The sequence below is a fragment of the Cinclus cinclus genome, chromosome 2, assembly GCF_963662255.1.
Source record: "Cinclus cinclus chromosome 2, bCinCin1.1, whole genome shotgun sequence".
Classification (NCBI taxonomy): Eukaryota; Metazoa; Chordata; class Aves; order Passeriformes; family Cinclidae; genus Cinclus; species Cinclus cinclus.
Genome location: NC_085047.1, coordinates 108812901 through 108834771, shown reverse-complemented (window position 1 = coordinate 108834771; position 21871 = coordinate 108812901). Strand labels below are relative to the sequence as shown.

At 36.8% G+C, this 21871-nt stretch overlaps 1 protein-coding gene across 1 annotated transcript in view; it reads left to right on the top strand.

Annotated features, from left to right (window-relative positions):
- Nucleotides 1-21871, top strand: part of CFAP47 (cilia and flagella associated protein 47) — a 260595-nt gene that overhangs the window by 186622 nt on the left and 52102 nt on the right. The window contains exons 55-57 of the mRNA XM_062488108.1: nucleotides 6296-6400; nucleotides 8006-8162; nucleotides 15088-15183. Of these exons, the coding sequence (XP_062344092.1) occupies nucleotides 6296-6400; nucleotides 8006-8162; nucleotides 15088-15183 (358 nt within the window). The remainder of the gene's footprint in view (nucleotides 1-6295; nucleotides 6401-8005; nucleotides 8163-15087; nucleotides 15184-21871) is intronic.

Below are 21871 nucleotides of genomic sequence, written 5' to 3'. Positions count from 1 at the left end.
CTGCAAAAAAGCTTCAAGCAAATACCAAGAATCTTTTTATTCTCCAAACTCACAGTTACCTTGAGAGTGATTTCTACGGAGCAAAGCCTAACCCTCTTGTTGTTATGTACTCCATATTTCCTCCTCCATCACAGAAACCCTTCCATCTTACTGCCCAACATTTGTGATCTTTCTAGGAATAACAATTGTGTAGATTGGTTCAGCTGTTATATTTTCATTAAGATTTTCTAGAGAGTAGGTGGTCAGGGTTCAGAAAATACTTGTTATTGACCACTGAATACTAGTTAATAGTACAGGCCCCATAAGCAATTCTTTGAATATTATGAGGTTAATTCTATGAAATATGTGACCTTTTCATGATGAGAAGATGAGAAAAGGGAGGGCAGATGCATGGAAACTCTGCATCTGAATGAGCAGCATTGAGTACCCCATTACAACCTCTTAGGATATGAAATCAGAACCTTTAACGTGAAAAAGAAAATAAAAGAAAAAAAGAAAGAAGCCTGTGCTGGACAGGAAAGAAATGGTGCCTTTTCTAGACATGAAGAAGGTAATCCAGGGAAGACACCATAGTTGGGTTGGTCCCTTCCAACACAAGCTATTCCACAATTTTATGATTCTATTCCTGCAAAATGGTTTAAGGTTCAGAGAAAGGGGAGAGGAATATTGTAATAACATAAAGCTGATAATATGCAAATACATTTTCATATGGAGAAAATAGAGGAATGATGCATAGTGATTATAGGTCCAGTTTTCAGAAACTAAACAGCTTTCACCCTCAAATATAGCAGTGCAGCCAGACCAAGTGTTCCTAACAGGGGCTGTGATGGTAACAGCTAGAAGAGATCAAACTTATTTACTCAGCTCCCCTATATATTGCTACATATGATTCCATTAAAATAAAAAGGTGAAGGTTTTTTTTAGTCTTTTTTTTTTCTGTCATGTATAATAAAAGATCTTTATAACTATGTTAAACCTTGGCAAGTGCTATTAATAACCATTTAGTGAATTGGTATTTGAATAGAGCTAAGAAACATAATTGTTGCAAACTATATTAATTGTCTTAGAGTATTATATATGTTTTCTGTTTAGGTTATTGACACAAAAGCGGGTTAGATTTAACTATAGTGACTTTTGGCTGCTGCAGATTGCATATTACCATGTTCATATGCAAGAAAAAATTCTCTCTGCTCTCATAATTTATCATCAGAGTTTCACACATCAACAATAGCTACATTACATTGTGTAGGAAAAGACACATTCAACACTAACTGCAGTAAATTTCTCTCTTTCCTTTTTATTATAATCCCCAGTCCTGCATACAATTCATGGATTGAATTCTGGAATGTTCCTTGATAATTGCAGTGGTTACAGTTACTGGATAGCTTTGATTGCTATATGCAACTACTTAATATTTATTCCATGTAGCTGTCCTGTTTTGAACCTATTTCTTCCATTACAGATCCATGTTGGGAGAGGTTATGTGATTTCCTTCAATTTTAATGACAAAGCCAGTGGGTGGCATTTACATATCACAGAATCACAGAATGGTTGGGGTGGAGACCATCTAATCCAACCCCCTTGCTAAAGCAGGTTCACCCAGAGGAGGTTGCACAGGATTGTGTCCAGGCAGGTTTTGATTTTCTCCAGAGATGGAGACTCCACACAGCTTCTCTGCTCAGTGTGTTTTCAGTGTTTGGTCACCCTCACAGGAAAGAAGTTTTTCTACACATTGAGATGGAACTTCCTGTCACTGGGAAACACTGGAAAGAGTTTGGCATTTACCCTTAAGCTACTTGTATAGTCTGATGAGGTCTCCTCTCAGCTGTCTCTTCTCCAGACTAACCATGCCCAGCTCCCAGAGTCTCTCAATAGGAGCTGCTCCAGACCTTCGGTCACCTTTGTGGCCTTTGCTGGACCTTCTCCAGTAATTCCTTGTCTTTCTTGGACTGGGGAGCCCAGAACTGGACACAGTACTCCAGATGATCTTGCTTCTCCTGAATATTTTGCATCCTAGGCTTAGTGCCTCCGTACAACACTGCATTCAACTTCCAGAAGATTACTGCTCATAAACCATGCCCTGTGTTTCAGGTATTGGTTTATTTTAATACCCATTTCAAAGCCTTTGCTATGTGTGGAATAAGTTTCCTATCTCAGTCATTCAAGTTTCTGCTCTCTTTAAAGCAAATGCTTTCTTGTCAGCAGAAAGATTCTGATTTGTGCAACCCTCAGATGAAAGGCAATGGAAAAAAACAAATTGTATGAACAACAGATTGAAGATTGGATTGTCCAATGAAGATACATTATATTTGAAGAGTTAGTAGAGTCACATCAATAACTTATATTTCATGTAAATTTCCATATTTGTTTTTATGTCATCTAATATGTAGGATTTTTGAGTGTACTGGGCTGTCAATCATAAAATATCTCAAATCAATTTCTTCAGTCCCTGAGTTGTGTTATATAACCCAGATTAAACTGTGATATCAAAGAAATTTTTTTCTTCCCTTAAGATATCTGCCTAATATTAATAACCAAAATTTATACTCATATTTCAGAATTTAAAAAATATTCCAATATTTTTATCATATTTCCATGTGTGTGGAAGTTTGTTTATTCCAATTTCAGTTTGGAACAAAGAGCATCACTGAAATATCACAAGGGATTATTCTCCATAGATCTGATTCAACTTCAGGTATGGACATCATTAATAATACACCTTCCCATGGTCCAGTTGGATTAAGCTCACGGATTCCTGAATTTCAGGGTGCATAATGAAGTCTAAATGAAATTCAGTGGCTTTAAATCCTTTGTCAGCTTCATGTCAATTAGAAGCAGCTCTGCTACCCTTTGTAAACTGATAAAAATGAGAAAAGACTGCATATTGTAGTAGTGGCTTTGCAGTTGGAGCCAAAGTCAGTTTAAATGGAATATAAAATCTTGGCTTTCTTTCAAAAATTTGATAAAAGCTTTCAAGGATTTCCTTTAATGGGATTTGTGGGTTTTTTTTATTAACAAGCTACACCTAATTTTTGTTTCTCTTCTTATCAACCTTTAGCTAACTTTATAAATGCTGCCAGATTATCTAAAAGCTGGAATGAAAGTGAATTTGCTAAATTTACTGTACCAATAATATGTTCACCAATACTTATTCTCTGTATAATACATTGATGTATTTCACATATATGTGTATTATATTGATAGACACATATATTTACCATGTAAAAAAAAAAAAAAGTCTTACAAACAGGATCATCTCAATGGCCAAAAAAGAAACATAGTTTTACTGTAAATCTTCAGTTTGCTGTGCTCCTGGTTTATAGCTAGCCTAAACCTTTTCCACTGAGCTGTGTTCTTTCCTGATTGGCTTTGAAACACAATTTTTATTGAGGACCAATAACTTACTAGAAAAGGGGCGGCAGAGAGGAATGCAATCTCTGTGTGCAAGCTTTAATGATCTTCCTAATGACCACAACTATTGTTTTGTGCAGAGTGGAGAGCAAGCTTTTAGATTTAATGAAAAATTCCCCTCCTTTCTTCATCTTATAACAGAAATAATGTATTTGTAAGTAACTTCAGACTCAGTTTCTGTATTTGAGCTGTTACATCTGAGATCTTATGAAGAGCAATGATATCGGTTCCTTTTCACATGAGTACTGTGAAAGCCACTTGTTTATGTAAACAAGTTGAAAGGCAGGAGATGTGTTAGCATCAGCATATTTAATTAAATGATTGAATAATTCTATGACCTTCTTAGAATAGATTGTTTAGCATTATTTCTAAAAAAAAGCAATTTATTTTTTTGGTTTTCAGTAGAAAGTAAGTAGGTTTTTTTGCCCAGCTTATTTCAAAACAGAATATTTTTTGGATTCACAGAACATCATACTGTGCAATACAAAATGAATTTTTAAAGCCAAATCTATAGTACAAAAATTAACAGTCCTTTCTGCTTTCAGAGCAAGGAGTCTGCTGGATCATAACTCCGTGTTGATTATTTTTATTCACGGTGGCAGCGCATTTTCTGAGTAATGATAACATGTCAAGTAATACTTACTGGAAATCGAACTCCTGTCTGTTTGCATCTCTGTGGATGAGTTATTATTCTGAATAATGTGGATGTCTTACTGAAATCACTCAATATTTAAAAATTTTAATGTTAATTTAATTATGTAGTCTTGTTCTATGCCATCCTGTCTTTACTTACTTTTTCATTTTTTTCAAAAATATTTGGGAGGAGCTGTTTTCTACTATGGTTCTTTCTTCATTTGTAGGTCATCATTTGATAAATAGGTCTTGAGTAGTAAGTAGGAACAGGATTGCAAATGAAAGTTTAGTTAACTGTTATGGCAGTAGTCTGATGAGTTACTTTAAAACTTTCTCCCCCTAAAAAAGAAAATAACATTTCAAGTTTTGTGTGTTCGTTGAGCACACCTGAGCTCTGTCCTCTCTTCTGCACAACCTGCCTCCCACTGCTATCAGTAGGAATATCACATTAACATCCCTGTCCCTCACCAAGTTGGTACTGATGACTAAAGATTTTTCCCTTTTTATACATTTTCATATTTGTGGCTTTGCTAATTAGTATTCTGCTAAGACATAGTTGTAGCTACTAGTACTTTTCCTGCCCTTATTTCCCTACATTTTAGAACAATAAGCTAACCTTCTAACACATTCCTGAAATACTGTTTAGTCTTATTTTCAAAACCTACAACTAAGAAGTTTTGTTTACAAGCCAGAATCTGAGAGGACACAAGAAATGGGGCAAATAAGACTAATTCCAGTGGGGAAGTACAAGGGGTAAAATAACCCAACCAACTGCTCTTCTAATTGGACAATATTCGATAGCTATACTAATCAATTAACCTTATAAAAATTGTGGAGCTGCTGTATTGCATGTGCATATTGCCATATTGTGCACCCCAAAGGCCTTTTAGTTAAAGATTTGCTTTTATGTTATCATTTTAACACAGTCTGAAAGGATGCGTGTTTTATTCCAGGTAACTATTTGTGTGCTATAAATACACCCAGGGGACGGCAGGCAGGAGCAGGAACACCATGGTTCGTGCCTGGGCCCAGCTCTGCGATGGCAGGGAAAGCCGTGGGGCAGTGAGGAAAAGCACCAAAGGCTCTGCCAGAGATTGGATGAGACTGGATGGGTTCCATGTCCCAAGACAGTGTCTCTGTGGGGGACAGGCCAGGCCTGGCTTTGTGGGGAGACAGTGACCCCAGAGCCCCAACATGGCTGAGCTGTCAATCAATCAATCAATCAATCAATCACACACACCAGGGCCTCTGATTGGCAGATTATCCATCAATCACTCTCCAGGCCAGCACTAATTGGCCCCTGACTGGAAGGGGGGCGGGCCAATGAAGGCTGTGGAGCTTAAAAGACAGCGCACATTCGGGTAGTGCGTTCTCCTGGAGTTTCTGGTTCTGTCATGCTGGGACTAGGGGTTGCTAGTTACATGTGTGTTTTGTTGTAGGGTGCTGTTTTGGCCCTCAATTTTTTCAAGTTATATTCATTTTATGAAACGCAGGTTAACTGCTCATGATATCAATCAATTACCTTGTTATGTCTTCTTACACTCAAACATTATTTAGACATATATAATATTAAAAGGCTAATACCTGTTTTTTATTAAAGAAATAATCAGAGTAATTGTATATTCAGTGATTCTGGCTGATCACTCTCTAAATGCATTCACATTTTTATTCTTAGTAATTGAATTAATTTACTGCTTATTTGGTTCTTGAAATCAGCTATTAATCCATTGTAGTCAGCTACTGTATTTTTGCCTGTGCAGTTGAGCCTCAAGTAGAGTACTTGAGGTGAAGAGAAAATTCGCAACATTATTTAAAGTGTTGGTTTTTCCAAAGGTAAGGAGAAAAGAGACAACGACCTGGTTTATTAAAAGCTGGCATGTATTTTCTTTTCTGAGGCAGTTTGTGTCTGTGGAGGTCACTGTGATAAGCCTTCAGTGTCACCAGTACGATCAGACACCAGGCGCTGTGGGAATGGTGCTTGAGAGCCGCTGCCCGTGTCCTTGGAGCAGTCCTAGCCCCAGCCCTGGAGCTGTGGACGTGCAGGGATTGCCACTGGGATTGTTGGCTGCAATAACTCGCTGCCTTCGCAGCCCAGGCTGGCTGACAGGGGAAAGCACATCTGGCAGAACACATTAATCACATACACATCAACACTGGTGGTACAAAGCACAAAACAGAAATGGACTCAGAAAAATTTATTTCTTCTCCCTTACCCCTCCTTTTTTTTTTCTTCTTTCTTGTGTTTGTATAGCTGACTATTCCTCCTCATTCCACCACTCAACTGCCTGTGAGATTCTTTCCCTCTGCCCTTGGAAGACGCAATCACAAGGCAACAATAACCTTCAAATGCCCAAAGGTATGATGATGTGCTTGTGCCCACAACACTTGGGATCTAGGTTAGATACTTTTTATGGTAGGCAAGGAAGTAAAAGGTTCAGCCTGTAGGTCAAGGTGAAGTTTAGGGGTTGGATACATAATGAAAGAGCAAACATGAAGATGTTCAAAACTTGTCATTTCTTTTATCCTTAGTTTTGCAGAGAAGTTATACTGTCTAGAATGTGACATAGTGGCCTAGGAGCTAGAGCAGGCAATGAATACTTTTTGCTTTCACAATAATGAGTTCTTCTGGTTTTAACACTAGAAGACTGGCACTTCTGAGGGATGTCACCTCTGAAATTAAATTTCTTGATGTTTTTCCCAACCCCCCCCAAAATTAAATTGTTTCATTTTCTTTTCAGATCTGAATTTTAGAAGGTCACACACTTGAAAAAGTGAATTCTTCCTATTTATTTTATCTGAAAATGGTTTTTTTACTTTGAACACCTTAGAATTTCTTACTTCTTTTTTCTCTGCAAATTTTCTTAAGTTGAATAAGAAACAAGTAAATAGAGATGAATCATCAATATGACCGACTGACTGTTTTTAAATTACAGCTAGAATAAAAAAAATCAAAAAACTGATAGTACAATGTAAATGGTAATATTTTGTCATGCAAGATGCGGTTAAATGAAGCCTTTGCTTTCTGTGCAATTTCCTCTCTGTGTTTTTTGGTTTTTGTGTGGTTTTTTTTAGTTTTTTTTTTTAATGTCAGATATCCTAAAAGACTGCTGATCTGTGAATTATTCCAGTTGAGTGGTACCAGCAGTTTTCAGTAGTGTTTTAAATAATACTAAAAAAAATGAATATTCTTTTATATGAAGAGAACAAATACTGAAGGAATTCATGTGGCAATTTTTTTCCTGAAAAAGTATGTTGAACAGACAGGTTATTTGCGGGTGGTATTGGCACAGCATTTGTTTTCAGAATCTCCTAAATATTTATTAAGGTTAAAAACAAGGAGACAGCAATTATAGTATGAATAGTATATATCCAAAGTCAGTTCAAGAGGACACAATGTTCTTATCTTCTCTGAAACCTGATGGTCCATGGAAATCTTTGATCTACTATTTCTTTCCAATATCATTGAATTTCTGGGTTTTAAGGTTAATGTTCATTATCATCTTTGGAGTAACACTTTTAGTTTTTGGTGTGATTCTACTGCTGTCCCATCAAAAAGTTATTTACTTTCTTTCTTTGTGCTCTGGAGAGAACTTCTCACTTCACCTGCTTTCAGAGTTTTATATATATGTGCTTTGAGTTTTGCTTTTGCAGCCACCTACATCTTTCCATTCCCTGCACTGAAAGCTCTGAGTAGCTGCATGGAAGTTAAATACTATGTGCTTGAAATAGGAAAGAAATTAAACACAAAAAGGAGATGTGAACACCTCCCAGAATGAAACTGCTGATTTCCAGATAGCAATTCTTAGAGTAACAACAGCTTGATGAAAGAAAAAAGAAGGCAAAAAATTAAAGTTCACTTATAGCAGAGATACAGAATAGTGGAAGAAAGAAGAAGCAAAATACTTTAAAATGTACAGCTCCGACTCATCAAATAATAAATAATGGCACATTTCTTTCACAGTTTGGAGAGCGGATATTTCACCTGACGGGGTCTGGAGTTCCTCCTGAGCAGATGGAAGCAACCACCATAAGTGCCTGCATTGGGGAGTACTCTTCTACCACCATATCCTTCGAAAACCCAACTACTGAAAATGTGGTGGTAGATATCGTGCTGGCAGGTACAGGGGTTTGGATTTTTTTTAAAATTTTATTTTATTTATTTTTTTTTTTAGTGGGGGAAGGAATTTAAGCTCCTTGGGTTCCATTAAAAGTGTGAAAGGGATGTGATTAAATTTTGCTCGTTCCATTTTTTGGCAATCGAGTTCTTGTGTATTGTCTACATCCACCCTGAAAACTGTGGAGTGTGCTGTCAGAGATAGGAAAGAACACAAACCTGTAAACAACTGTTCACAGAAGACTTCTTAGGTGACGCTGTCTCATGTGGATATGCATTTGCTTGATGGCTGTGTACTGAACTGTAGTATTTTGGCAACAGGAGACTCCTGGGATGTGTTTTGGTAGCTGTGCCTAAGCCACATAGCTGATGCTTTACTTTGCTTTTGTTCAGTTACCGTAAAATATTCTAGATTATTTGGTCAGATTCTGGATAACTTAAAGGAGTTAGTAAGAGTTTAGGAGTTAGTAAAAGAGTTAGTAAGGAGTTAGCAAGTGTTTCACCCTTGTCCTCTATTTAGGATTTTTTTTTTTTCTGATGACCTTCCAAGCAAGTATGTTTCATTTCATCAGTATTTTCAAACATGCTTTAAAGGGTGGTATGAGGTCCAGAATTACCAGAGATCGACAAGTAACTGTCCATACTGGGACTACAAGAATGCTGTAAGAACTCAGGTTCTAAGTCCCACATTCTCATCGATGACTAAAATTTACTCAGTCAAAGAGGAAGTTTCACTTTAGGTGCATCAGAAGGCTTTAGAAGGTTCTCTGAATCTCCACCTACTTGAACATAACATGCAAGTAGCACCAGGAAACAGATGCCAAAGCATGTCCCTGCATCTACAAATAACAAAAATTGAAGATAAACCTTCCAGTTTTATCTTCATGAATAAATAAATGTAAGAAAAATAGCAACAAAACTGTAAGAGAATAGCAAAATCAAACCTGTTCAAAGGTAAGTTTTAAGCCACGTTTACAAACTCGTGTTGTGATTCAGGCTTTGTGGCACATAGAATTAGTGAATAAATGTGATTTTTAAAAACTGCAGATTCATGTTTATTTGTTGCGTTAAAGTCACGCTTTTTAACCCTACCTTCTGAATATTAGTTAAAAATAAAGTAATACATCTTTGTCCACATACACAGTTCATATATGGGGGATCTTGGAAATGTGTTTACCTAAAAGGTCAAGAGCATCTTGGTCTCATGAGTAAACACTCTGTACTTTTGCTGACCTGATTTTTTTTCTGTCAGACTTCAGTGCAGTTTCCCTTGTGCAACTGCTGAAATATTTTCATTCATGCCTGTCACAAAACAGAATGCCATTTGTATATGACCAGATCTCTTGTGAATTTCAGTTGATGTTCTCTTCTGGAAAACATTGAAAAAAGCAGCAGCATTCAAAATATTCAGTGCTTACAGCCTGAGTGAATCATGGCTGGGGTATTGGGGACATTGCCAGAGTTCAACTGCTCAGCAGGGTACACAGCAGACAGGGAGGGGGGATCCTGGAATTGAGAGAAACAGAGTCTTGTCCAGCTTCCTGCTTACCTGGCATCTAGGTGTTCTGAAGTGACAAGGGGCACTGCAGCCTGGCTCTGCACACACAGACAGGGCAGTTGCTGCAGCAGGTGACGTTCAGTGCATGTACACAAGGCTCTAAAGTGCTTCCCATAGTAGAAAAGGAAATATAAATGTTGACTGCACACCACAGGAGCTGCTCTTGGGAAGTCATTCTGATTGTGCAGTCATCATTATCTAATCCAAATGGAAGCTGTGAGGGTGGATTACAGCTGTGGTCTGAGGCAATCAGGAATTATTGAGGTTTACGGGCGCTGCAGTGTGAATGGCAAGAGCCTCAGCAGCTGGATGGATGCTGTGGTAGGTGAACTTCTGGTTTTGAGAGGGAAACGTGCAGCCTGTAGGGGAGCAGCAGGCTGTAGACTTAGAGCAGCTGTATGTATTCAGATCTGCAAATCCAGATGAAATTCGCAAGCTAATAAAACAGTTGGCAAATATGATTGTGAGACTTGTTTTCTGTGGAAATTCCCATTGATCTGGAGATTTTTCTGTTGACTGGGAAAAGGCTTTTTGTTTCCTCCTTTGAAAAGTGATAGAAGGAAGTCTGAAGGAGCAGTAGGATTACCAGTCTCACCTGAACCCCTGGTGGGGTCACTGGACACTTCCTTTTGCAGTGTGTGTAGCCCACGATTTGCACATTCTCTTACAGTCCATGTCCAAGCCCATGAAGGTCAAGAAGGTAATCAGGAGCAGTCAAATGGATTTCTTGAGTGCAAATCATGATTGACAAATGTGATTGCCTTCTGTATGGAAATGAGTGATTATGCAAATAAAGAAGGAGCAGCGAATGTAATACACCATGATTTAGTAATACTTTGTCACTGTATCCTGTAGCATTCTTGTTTGGAAGCTAAGGAAGTCTTGGCTTGATGAACAGACTGCTGTGTGGATTGGAAACTTGGCTGCACTGTTGGTCTCAAGTGATAGTGATGAACATCTTGACATTCAGCTGCTGGCTGGTAATGATTGCTGCACCCCAGGGGTCAGCTTTGAGCCCCATATTATTCAAGACCTTTATTAATGACATGGATGATGATAGAGATTGCAATGTAAATTAGGGAGAGGAACTGACATGATGGATGGTAGAGCTTCAGTCCAGAGGTACCTTGATAAATTGTTGGTGTACCTCAGTTTTGAATTGCTTTGTTCATCAACTCATCATTCCTGGAACAGCTGAAGACAAAGTGAACTTTTACATTATTAGTAATGCAATTTTCATGCTAAAATGTTAACCCTTTGTTTTTTCCCCTCTCTCCATGTACTCTGTGTGCATATCTTAGGCCAAACTGTGTGAATTAGAAGTGCTGTGAATTACTAGCTGTGCAGCCCACCCTATTTCACCAGGAAGTTACTGATTATGTGAACTTTTGAAGTGTAATTGTATCTCTGTATGTGTACATTAACTATATTACATCTGTGATATAAAGATTCCTGTTACATCTCATGAATTCAGGATAGTTTACTCTAGTGGAAAGTGCAAACTGGGATTCTGGTTTGTACAGCAAGAGCAAATAAGAGATGCAAACTGCTTGTCTTATTGAGAATAAATCTAATGCCAGCCAGCACAGTTTAGTATTCCATTACTATGAGGTATTATTTGTAAGAATGCTAATCTAGTGTGCTGTTCACAAAATAATGGAGAAGAATAATCAAATTTACCTGTGATGCAGCTTAATCAGAAATTATTTTTAGAGCTTAAATGTTGTAACTAAAGCCTAGTCGATTGTGAAATTCTGAGAAACAAGAGAAACTGCATTGTTTAATTGTTTTAGTGAAAACAGTCATCTTTCTAGCTGTTAAGCATGAACTTTTCCCAGGGATTTGTTCAGGAATAGTGACAGAGACAGAAGCATCTGGCTTAGACAGTGAAGGACTAATGTTTGTTTTTATGCATCCAGTTTTAAGCCTTCATTTTTCTTTACCTATCAGTAGACCTGGCATCATGATGATCTCATATTTCTGTGATCTGTGGAATTAAAAAAGGTCTTTGAAAAAATAAATTCTACACTGCAATCTTTACGAAAGGGTAGTCACACGTCCTTTAAAATCTCCCCTGATTCTTAAATCAGATTAATTGTAATGTTAATTTTCTAATTCAGTTGCTCTTGGTGATCTGTACATAAAGTTTGCTTTGTTTTAATTGCAACAAGATAGTTGATTTATGCATTCAAACTGTCTTTAGATGTTGTTCATTCTATGATTTGCTTGTCTAGGAATACTTAGCTGGAATTCTTATTTCTTTCTTTCCAGAGGAAGAGAAATCTAGTCTTATAAGCAAAATTGTGGATGCACAAGTTCAGTTTAGCATTCCTGGCCCTTACGTATCCTGAGAAATAATATGTCAGGCTTATTGCTGATGTTACTGGAGGCCAGAAAGAGGGTGGAATGGGGAAATCAACAGAAGGCAGCAACTCAGAGTGACATGCCTGACTGATCTTGATCTTTAGAAATTGTCCATGTGCCCCTTCTTAAGAGAATTCAGTGTGTCAACAGTGAAAATAGGGCATCTCGATTAAAGTCTAACAGCAATAAACATCAACATTTCTAGATTTACTTCATGCTTTAAAGAGAATTACACAAATGATCTGTCTTATTTTTAGGTAATAGGCAGTTTCTGCCCTACATAGACATGAAAATATGTTTAGAACTGCAAAGTTCAGGAATTAAAATAGACCTTAATTGGGAATTGTCTTATGTGGACCATTTCTGTAGCTTTCATTTGCATTTTGGAAGCTTTGTCAAACCCAAGAACATTATTCCTCAGAAATGTTTCTTTCTGTGAATTTGAACTGCTGTTGTAGCACAAACAGTCCTCTAGTTGGGATAATTATGGAGCAAGTAAAACTACTATTACTAACACCCTGGTCCTCTTTAAACTAGGTATTTTCCTTTTGAATTTCATGCCAGTAAGTTTTCTTCCCAAGATTTAGATGCTTGGATACTTAAATGTGCAGTTCTTACATCACCATTCACAGCTACATGAATAGTCATGTGAGTAATGTTTCTTTGACAGCAGGTGATTTTCCCCAAATGAGCCAATGACCAGAACTACAGAGTATGCCAATTCTTGTCACAGATGGTTTAGCAACCTGCACTAATTCAGCTGTTTCAGGTTGAATGATACTGCTTTTCTGTAAACACCACTGCATAGAATTTCTACTACGAGTCTTTTTGGAAGGATTAAAAAAAATGATATAAATAATTGAAACTACTAAAATCTCCAGTGTGAACCACATCCAACAGAGTTAACCTGTATGAGAATTATCACTAAGTATTAGGGGTTTATTAATACCATATTGCTTTATTTCAGTCAGTGTGGACAATTTTATTTTGTATTGTCAGTGGTCCCAATGTATAGTTCAAGAAAAATATTGCAACAGCTTTTATAGAGGATATTAATTTCAGAGTTTGAAGGGCTGTGCTCAGAGAGAAGATTAAAGCTACAGCAGTAATTAGGGATTGGATAAGGGAGGTGGATTGGTTCCTCTGGAATCTGGTGTTACCTGCAGTAGCAAAACTGGTATCTGTGGCAGTGTATAAGATTGATTATTAAAACTTACCCAATGTCCAAGATAAGGCTGCATTCACAATAAGTTGGCCATGTCTTTCTCCGTTCAAAGATTTCCAAACTAGAATTGCAGCTTTTTAAATTTACTTTGCAAAATATTTTGAAACTGCTTTCTGGGACTTTATGCAGTTGAAGACAAGTCTGCTACTTGGAAATTTTTTGTTCAGGCAAAATATACTGGACTAAGTATCATTGCAGATATATATGTCAGTGTTAGAGTGAAAGGATAAAGATATGAAGAAATACTATTTTCAGTCATCTAATCAATTTAGAATACAAATACTAACACCACTTTGTGCTGATTCTGTTATAATTCAAATCATTGTTTTAGCTTCCAATTAAAAGAATAATGTGCAGTATATGAATGCACCTGTGAACTGATAAATGTAATTTTGAAGCATCATGAAGCACAGCCTAGTGCCTTTAATTTCATACAGTAAAACTATATATTTCAGATAAAAAAGGACCTCTGGAGATTAGTTAGCTAGTTGTGTGAAAATTGCTTTTTAGCTGAATAAGCTATAAATAAATACCATATATTTTAAAGTTCGCAAAACTCTTCTAGTAGGGGAAATTTAAAGTATTCATCTTAATAGCATCCTGGAAAAAAAGATAGAAAATAATTCTTACAGTATAATTAGCATTATAGAGGAAGATTTCACTATAACCTTGTTTTTGCTACTGCAGTCTTTTAGGACAGGAAAGAAGATGATGCAGTTGTTTTATTGATATATTAAAATGAGCTTGTTGGCTTTTCATATGCAGCCATCTTTTAATATTTTGAAAGGGCCTTTCAATTCTTATTGTATTTCCTTACAATTTGCAAATCTTACTTTGAACCTCTAAGCTGGTTTTTGAAACCTGAAACCGTGTTCTTGAGATGAAATAATTTTGGGGTTGTTTCTCTTCTTCCAAGAACCAAGAATGATAGTGCCGAGAGAGCTGTTCTCTGCTTTCCTGAACATCTTTGATCACTATTCTGTTTCTTAAAGCTATCTTAACTTTGTTCTGTAACCCCAAATGACAGTGTTCCCTGGCTGTTGGATGAATGCCGTGTATCCTATCGTTGTGTCAGCAGTTCATCATTCAGTGTTACCACACTTTAATATGACATACTATAAAGATATAGTCTTTCTATTGGTCTCAGGTTCTTGGACTTAGCTGCTAGACATATTTCCTACAAGGAATTTCCTTTGGCTGCTTGAATAGTTCCTAAACCTGTTTATAAAATTGGATTTCAAACCAGTTCTTCCTATCTCATTTTTCATTTATCCTGAGCATTGACAGTGATCAGTGAAACAATCTAAATAATGTCTGAATCCTCTGTCTCTAGGAAGTGAACTGTTGGTTGATCCAGTAACTTGCCAACAAGAAAGCAATTCTTGTTTGCATCTGTGTCCCGAACCTGTCTCTTCCATTTCATGTCATCATTGGCTTTCATTGCTACTTGATTTTTTTTTAATTTAGAAAATAGTTTATTTTGTAATCTCAAAATGTTATTTAACTGCTAACACTTTAAACTTTGTGCTTTCTTGATGCTATGTTATTTCATTTTAATTCTATGTAAAAAGATGTCCATATTGTATCTATACTACACAGTGAGGAAAACACTGAGAGAACCTTTAAGCGGAGTGGGAGAAAATGTGCTCCCATGCAAGGGTGTATTTCATAAAGCCTCTGTCTGTGAAGCTGTTTTATTGGGGAAATTGTTCCATCAGTTTTGATTTCTGAATGGTTTTCCATAAAAAATTTTAATTTTTTTTTTTTTTTTTTTTTTTTTAGATCAGGGGCTGTTGAATCAGCATCTGAGTGCATCTGTCCTGTCCCAGGCCACCTGTATGGAACCTGTTTTTCAACTTATGGTTAAACAGCCACAAGGTCTGTAGCTTCATAACCCTTAATATGTACTTAAACTGTTAGTGTTACTTATTTTATTAACTTAACCTGCAACGAGTCGCATTTTCCTAAAACAAGAAATACCAGAGTGGAAAAATATGTAATTTCTTAGAAAGTTATTTTTAAACAAATTTTTTGTAGTTTGAAGGATCAGTTAAGAAGAAAAATGAGAGGAAAGAAATTCCAAAAATCAAAAAGTTAGATAATTGTAACTGATTTTAATTTTACCAAATTAACAGAAAACAAAAAAGAACATTATTTACTTCTATATACACAGCATGTTTCATGTTAATATATATACCAGAATAAGCCATACCATTTTCCTTGAGGAAATAGTGTCTATCTCACATTAAAGAGATTGTTTAGAAATATGAGATGAGGATCACTTGTTAACAATTTCATTAAAAAAATTTTGCCATATGCTATGATTTTTCTGTGGATGTACTTGATAGATCTTTATTTTGTAAAGGATATTGCAAACCTTACTGTTCCCATCAAGGAATTATTTTTGTTTTCCCTTGTGGGAGCTTACTATGCCTCAAAACATTTCCAGGTGATGTAGAAAGAAGGATTTAGAAGAAAAGGAGGTGTAAGAATTGATCAGGATGTCATGTCATTTATATATATATATATATATATATATATATATATATATATATATATATACACATTTCTCATGGTTTCATCCCAGCCAGCAGCCAAGCCCCAGGCAGCCACTGACTCACACCCCCACCAGCAGGATCAGGGAGAGAACTGGAAGGGTCAAAGGTGAAAAATTCGTGGGCTGAGATAAAGACAGTTTAATATGGAAAATAAAAACCACACTAGCAAAGCAAAACAAGGAATTCATTCACTGCTTCCACAGGCAGGCAGGTGTTCAGCCATCTCCAGGGCCCCGTCACATCTAAGAGTGACTTGGGCAGACAAACCCCATCACTCCAAACATTCCCCCTTGCTCCTTCTTTGTGTCACTTTACACTCTGATCCGTGATGTCACACGGTGTGGAATATCCCTGTGGTCAGTTTGGGTGCCCTGTCCCAGCTGTGTCTCCTCCCAGCCTCCCATGCACACCAGCCTCCTCACCAGTGTGGCAGCAGGAAAAGCAGAAAAGGCCTTGGATCTGTGTAAGCCCTGCTCAGCAATAACAAAAACATCCCTATATTATCATCACTGTGTTCAGCACAAATCCAAAACACTGCCCCATACCAGCCACTGGGAAGAAAATTAATTCTACCCCAGCTGAAACCAGCACAACATTTTACACAGAAATATATAAAAGCTGTAACTTTTGCCATGACCTTATATATATCTTTTTTCCACAGAAGCAGTGAGGAACTGTCCAAAACCATCTAATTAATGTGCACAGTAAAACTGAAAGTGCATTCACTTCACATAAATATTAGAGCAGCAAAGCAATATTTATAAATTGTAATTTCTCCTTTTATATCTGAGATATTTTAATGATGTGATCAGTAGATGAAGATCAGATTAGATGCAGGTGTTACTGCTTACCATTATTCCTTATAAAAAACAAACAATACTTTGAAAATGTGTTGGAACTAAATACTATTCTTAATGAACTTGCTGGAATATGATTGCTAGATCATTTTATGAGCAACATTCATGCTTATGGAAAAATTGTGCTTATTGCTAATTTATTACTTATTTTTTCCTCACTTACCCTAAAACCTGAGGGGAGAAATTCAGAAATGGTGAGATAGTCTGAGAATCTAGGAATTGATTAGATGAGTTTTTTTCATTGTTCTTTCACAAGAAATCCAAAGTACCAGCCTTGCTGTGAAATTGCTACTCGGAGCAGAGTATCTTCTTCCCCTGCCCTGGCTTCCAGTAAAACAAACTGTGTTACTTCACCCAGTGCTTATAGTGAACGTTTGATCTCATTTTGCATTCAACTACCAGTCATCACATTTTATGGCTTAGCTGCTGTTCTGGGTGACCCATAAACCTCTCTGTTGTAACCACTTGGTGCAGCATCAAACAGGAACACTAAACAGGGCAGATGACTGAACATGCTTTTTAGATATCTCTCTCCATATTTCAGCACAAGTTTTATATTTTTAAACTGCTATATTTTAAGCTGCCGTGTCATCTCTATCATGTTTATCTCTTTCCCCATGGAGAACTCCATGATTAACTCCTTAATTTTTTTCTTCTAACTTTGGTTTTGTATAAAATATATGTATTTGTTAACTTTGCAGACCACTTAGGAAAGAAAGATAAATATATTTGATCAATGTATTTAATGTGAGACTTCTGCCAAAAAGCTGCCTACAGTGTAAAACCAGTTGATGGCAATCAAATTTCAGACACTAAAATTCTGTGTTTACTCTTTGGAAGCATGTTACTATTACAGTTTCATGTTTTATTCAACATTCTTTGAGAAAGCATTTTAGCATACTTTTAATGTCCTGTACAGTCCACTGTGGTTGGAGATAATTTGGCTTTTAAACTAATTTCAACTAAGAAACAGCATAAATTTTGTTAAGGTCCTCAGGCCATTTCCCTAAAATACTAGATTTCAAGATTTTTTTTTTTTATTCTATACTTATTTGCATCTGCTTTTTTCTTTCACTAATTTTGCATGCACAGTCTGTTTTCTATTATTATTGCTTTCAAAGACTGAAAAAACAACAAAACCAACATATTTGGTTGTACTGGTGGTTCTTAATACTTCTCTATTTCTTTTATAATGCTTTCATTATCTCAAAATGACTTGAAGAGCCGGAGAAAAGGGAAAAAAGGTAAACAGCTGTGAGAAATAGTTCTCCATTCTAGCAGACTATTTTGAAAGCATATTGGAAAATACTGATTTCTTTCCTGTTGTATGTTTTGACTGCATTTAATGATCAGGGTTTGGTCCCTCACAACAAGAAGAAATAATTTTACACTTTGTAAGTTCCATCAGAGGTTCTGTTGAAGGCTACCATCAGTGGATCCAGCTGACAGTGTTCCTCCAGCTGTGGGTATATTCAGTTCTTTGGACTGCAAATCATCTTTTCTTTCTCCTCTATTGTCTGTCATTTTTTGTCTGTATGGCTGTTCTTTGTTTAGACCTCCAGCTGGCATTTTCCTTGTTCATTTTTCTCTGATGTACTATCATGGTACATGGAAGCTTGTACAGATGTGGATTTGCTTTGTGAAATTTCCAGCAGAAAGGAAGGTGTGGGATCCCTGCCTAATTCAAGCTCATGGCATTTTCCTGATTACTGATTCACCTTGGCTTGCCTCTCTATGTGAAACCATTCTGAAAGAGCAGTGTCCTCATGTTATAGCTGACAGAGAAACAGGGTGTCGTTACTCAGTCCTGGGATGTGACAGCACAGATGATGCAGTCTAAGTCATATTTATCTCTGGAGAGATGTGCTGACAAAATCTATGAGTTGGAGCTGGTGGCATTCCTGAGTGCTGGGTCTCTGCTGGCAGCAAGGAAAACCTCAGAGAGCTCTCTAAAGCCACAGCACACCTGGGGCTGTCCTCATGTAGGGAAAATCAGTAGGGAAATTTTTGTGTCATGTTTTAAGGCACTCATGCCTTCTAATACAAAGAAGGACAAATCTTAAAGATTTTTCCTTGTACTTCTCTGCAATCTCTTCAGGCCATAAATATTTTTTACATATTTATTTGGCCTGTTATATCTCCTCTTTTTACCTTTGAATTTTACTTTCTTTACAGATTATATGTTGAAGACAAATCTTTATGTGTTTGTCAGGAATCCATTCTAGTGAAATAAGTTAAGGAAATGAAAGGCAGCACTGTAACAATAGACAAAAATTCTCAGTTACTGTTCTCTTAAAAAAAAATCTTGTGAGTTGAAGGAGTAGAACAGTGCATTCCCTTGACTGGTAAGGAAATGATGTATCTCTTTCAGTATGCTCTCCTGATGTTGTGAAAGAAGAGAAAAGAAAAGAGATATTCAGGATGCAAATAAACGGAGGGAAGAAATCAGAAAACCAGATTTTGCATAGTCTCATGCAGATCCACATAAGACTTCCCATGTGGATTTATCATGAAAAACAGATTTTCAGGCTATAATTGCCTCACAGATTTTAGCTAGGCCGTGCAGTAGGTTTCCTTCAGAATATCGTAATTTGTTACTTAACATCCAGAAGTACAGTACTTCAGAGCATTTAAACCATGCAAATCAGCCTCAGGGGAGGCTGTTACTTCACATTATCTTGGCCTATTTCCCTATTTAAAAATATCTGCTCTGTTTCATAACTTGATGAGAAGTTATCTCCTTCACTTTCAATGGAACTAGAAAATGGAAAGATAATTAATTTTGACTTAGAATTGCATATTGCTGCTAATCGATTTGATAACAGCTGTGGATGGACAAGATGGAGCCAGGATGTGCCCTTGAATAAGACAGACCTGCTTAATTCCTCCCCTCTTCCTCATTCTTGTTTCTAGCCTTCATCTGTTTAGGTAATAAACCAAGTGAGACTCCAGTGAGACAAATTTGTTTTGACCTGTAAATTATTCAGTAAACCTATGTCCAGCTCCAAATTTGCTATAAAAATTATCTGCACTAATCTTTTGTTTTCAGCAGCACATACACAGTGGGGAAATTACCAGCAGCTGTTTCTTGAGTGAATTACGAGGCTTGATTTTCTGAATGTCTGTTTTATTTCTATTTTCTCTTTCCTCCTCTGCTCTTGGAACAATGACATCTGTCTCCCATCAATTCATCTGTGCAAGACACTTCCACATCTATGCTGGACTCCAAATATACAGTGAAGAATAGGTGCCCTCCTGCCCTAAACTAGCCAGTTTTCAGACTGAGAACTAAAACTGTTGATTTTGCTGTAGGTTTTCTTCATTGGCATTTTTAAGATGACTTTCCCTATTTATCCAGCTGATGAGTTGGAGATGCTCATCTAACCTTGTTGAGAGAGGATAAAGGACTAAAAATGGAAGAAACAAGAAAAAAATACCCCATCCTACTGGAATTCGTATTAATAGAATGGGTGTATGGAAATTTGGAACAATTACAGAGATTTATTTTTTCTTATAGAGGTTGAAAACAATTACAGAATTCTTGAAAATATTCCCTTAACATTTTAAAACTAAGAGGTGGGGTATGTGTGGAAAAAAAATTGGTCATGATAAAATTTTAATTTTTTCAACAGTGGGTTTGGGGGAAAGAAGAACTGGTTGGCTTGAGCTTTCTCCTTTTTATTTCTTCTTTTCCCCACAGTGGTAACAGAATTCTCAATATGGCGGTGCCCACTTTAAAGACAGGAAACCTTTAAAGCTTTTCGTAATCAGAATTTGGGTTGCAGAACCTTGTGTACTTCAGCTTGATTTTAAAGGTTTTATTTCCCAAGTGTTAAGCTTTTTACATATCTATGATAGTCCTTGTTCTGGCCCTTTCTTTCTCTTTCCAAGTAGCATGAGATGTTCTTAAAAGTCCAGGCTGCAGTGCAGTGTGAGGAGTCACTGGGCACAGGTATTTAGGAGATAAGGGTAAGATGTTTTCCAAACCCTTGGTATTCTGTGTAAATGCTGTGAACAGCAGGATGTGCCTGGATTCTCTTTTGGAATTCTGTGCAGTGTAGCACAGATTCATTTGTGTTACATAAGTGTCTATTTTTTTTTTTAATCTTGTATTTCTGTAAAACCCAATTGCACAAGTCGAATTTATGCAATCAGGTCATTCCATAATTGTCCTGCCAAGCAATTAACTCGCTTCTACACATTTTCCACAGCTCTGTATATTCCTTTGTCTACCTTCTCTACTTAGGGTTCTAGGACCCTTCAATAAATACCTATTTCTGTTACTTTCTGAAAACGTTCTGAGCTATAATTATATAAAATATCAATCTAAATTGCAGTCAGGAATAAACTGAAAGGAAAGAAGAGGGTGTTCTTTTTCATATTTTTATTCATCATTTTAGTCACAAAGTTGTCAGGACTAGTTGTTTGACTTCGTTAGGAAAGCTGTCAGAATGTTCTGGTCATGCAGATGTGCATTTTCTCCTTCTTGGTGAAGTCTGTGTTGTCTGAGCTTTGGTTCTGCACTGTATGTGATTGCTAGATCCAACATTTTTTACAAGTAGCAGAAAGGGTCTTGCTGAACAAGGAGGTTTAACACTTAAGAGGGCCTGTGTTCTCTCCCCTGAGCATCCCATAAAAAAGTTTATACACAAATAATATGTTTGGTTTTGTGGTAGGGTATGTGATTCATTGAAATAATAGCTGCCAGCAGTTGGATTCACAAGTCAGAGTATTCATTATAGGAAAAGATGCATTTGGGTTGTTCAGTCTTGGCTCAGTAGCATATTTGAATCTGATGAATTTCAGGTAGGTAAGACAATCCCCAGATAGCGAAAAATTTAAATTTAAACATCTGCCTCACTTGCACTGTAATTACAGGAAATGTAAATGTGTGTTTCAGGCATGTATTCTAACTGCTGTGGTGTGAACAGAGGTGGGATTATTTGTGTGGCTAATTGTTTGGATAAATATTTTAGTATGCCCATAATCTATATGTTCACCTCAAAATTATATATTTCTCCTTGCTTATAAGATATAAACCAGGATCAGTAGTACTGTAGCTCCAGTTCTTGCCAAACGGGGTCTTTAAAGCTGTTCTCTGAAGGGGGGGAATAATTTAATTAAAATGAACATCATATTCTTCATACTCTG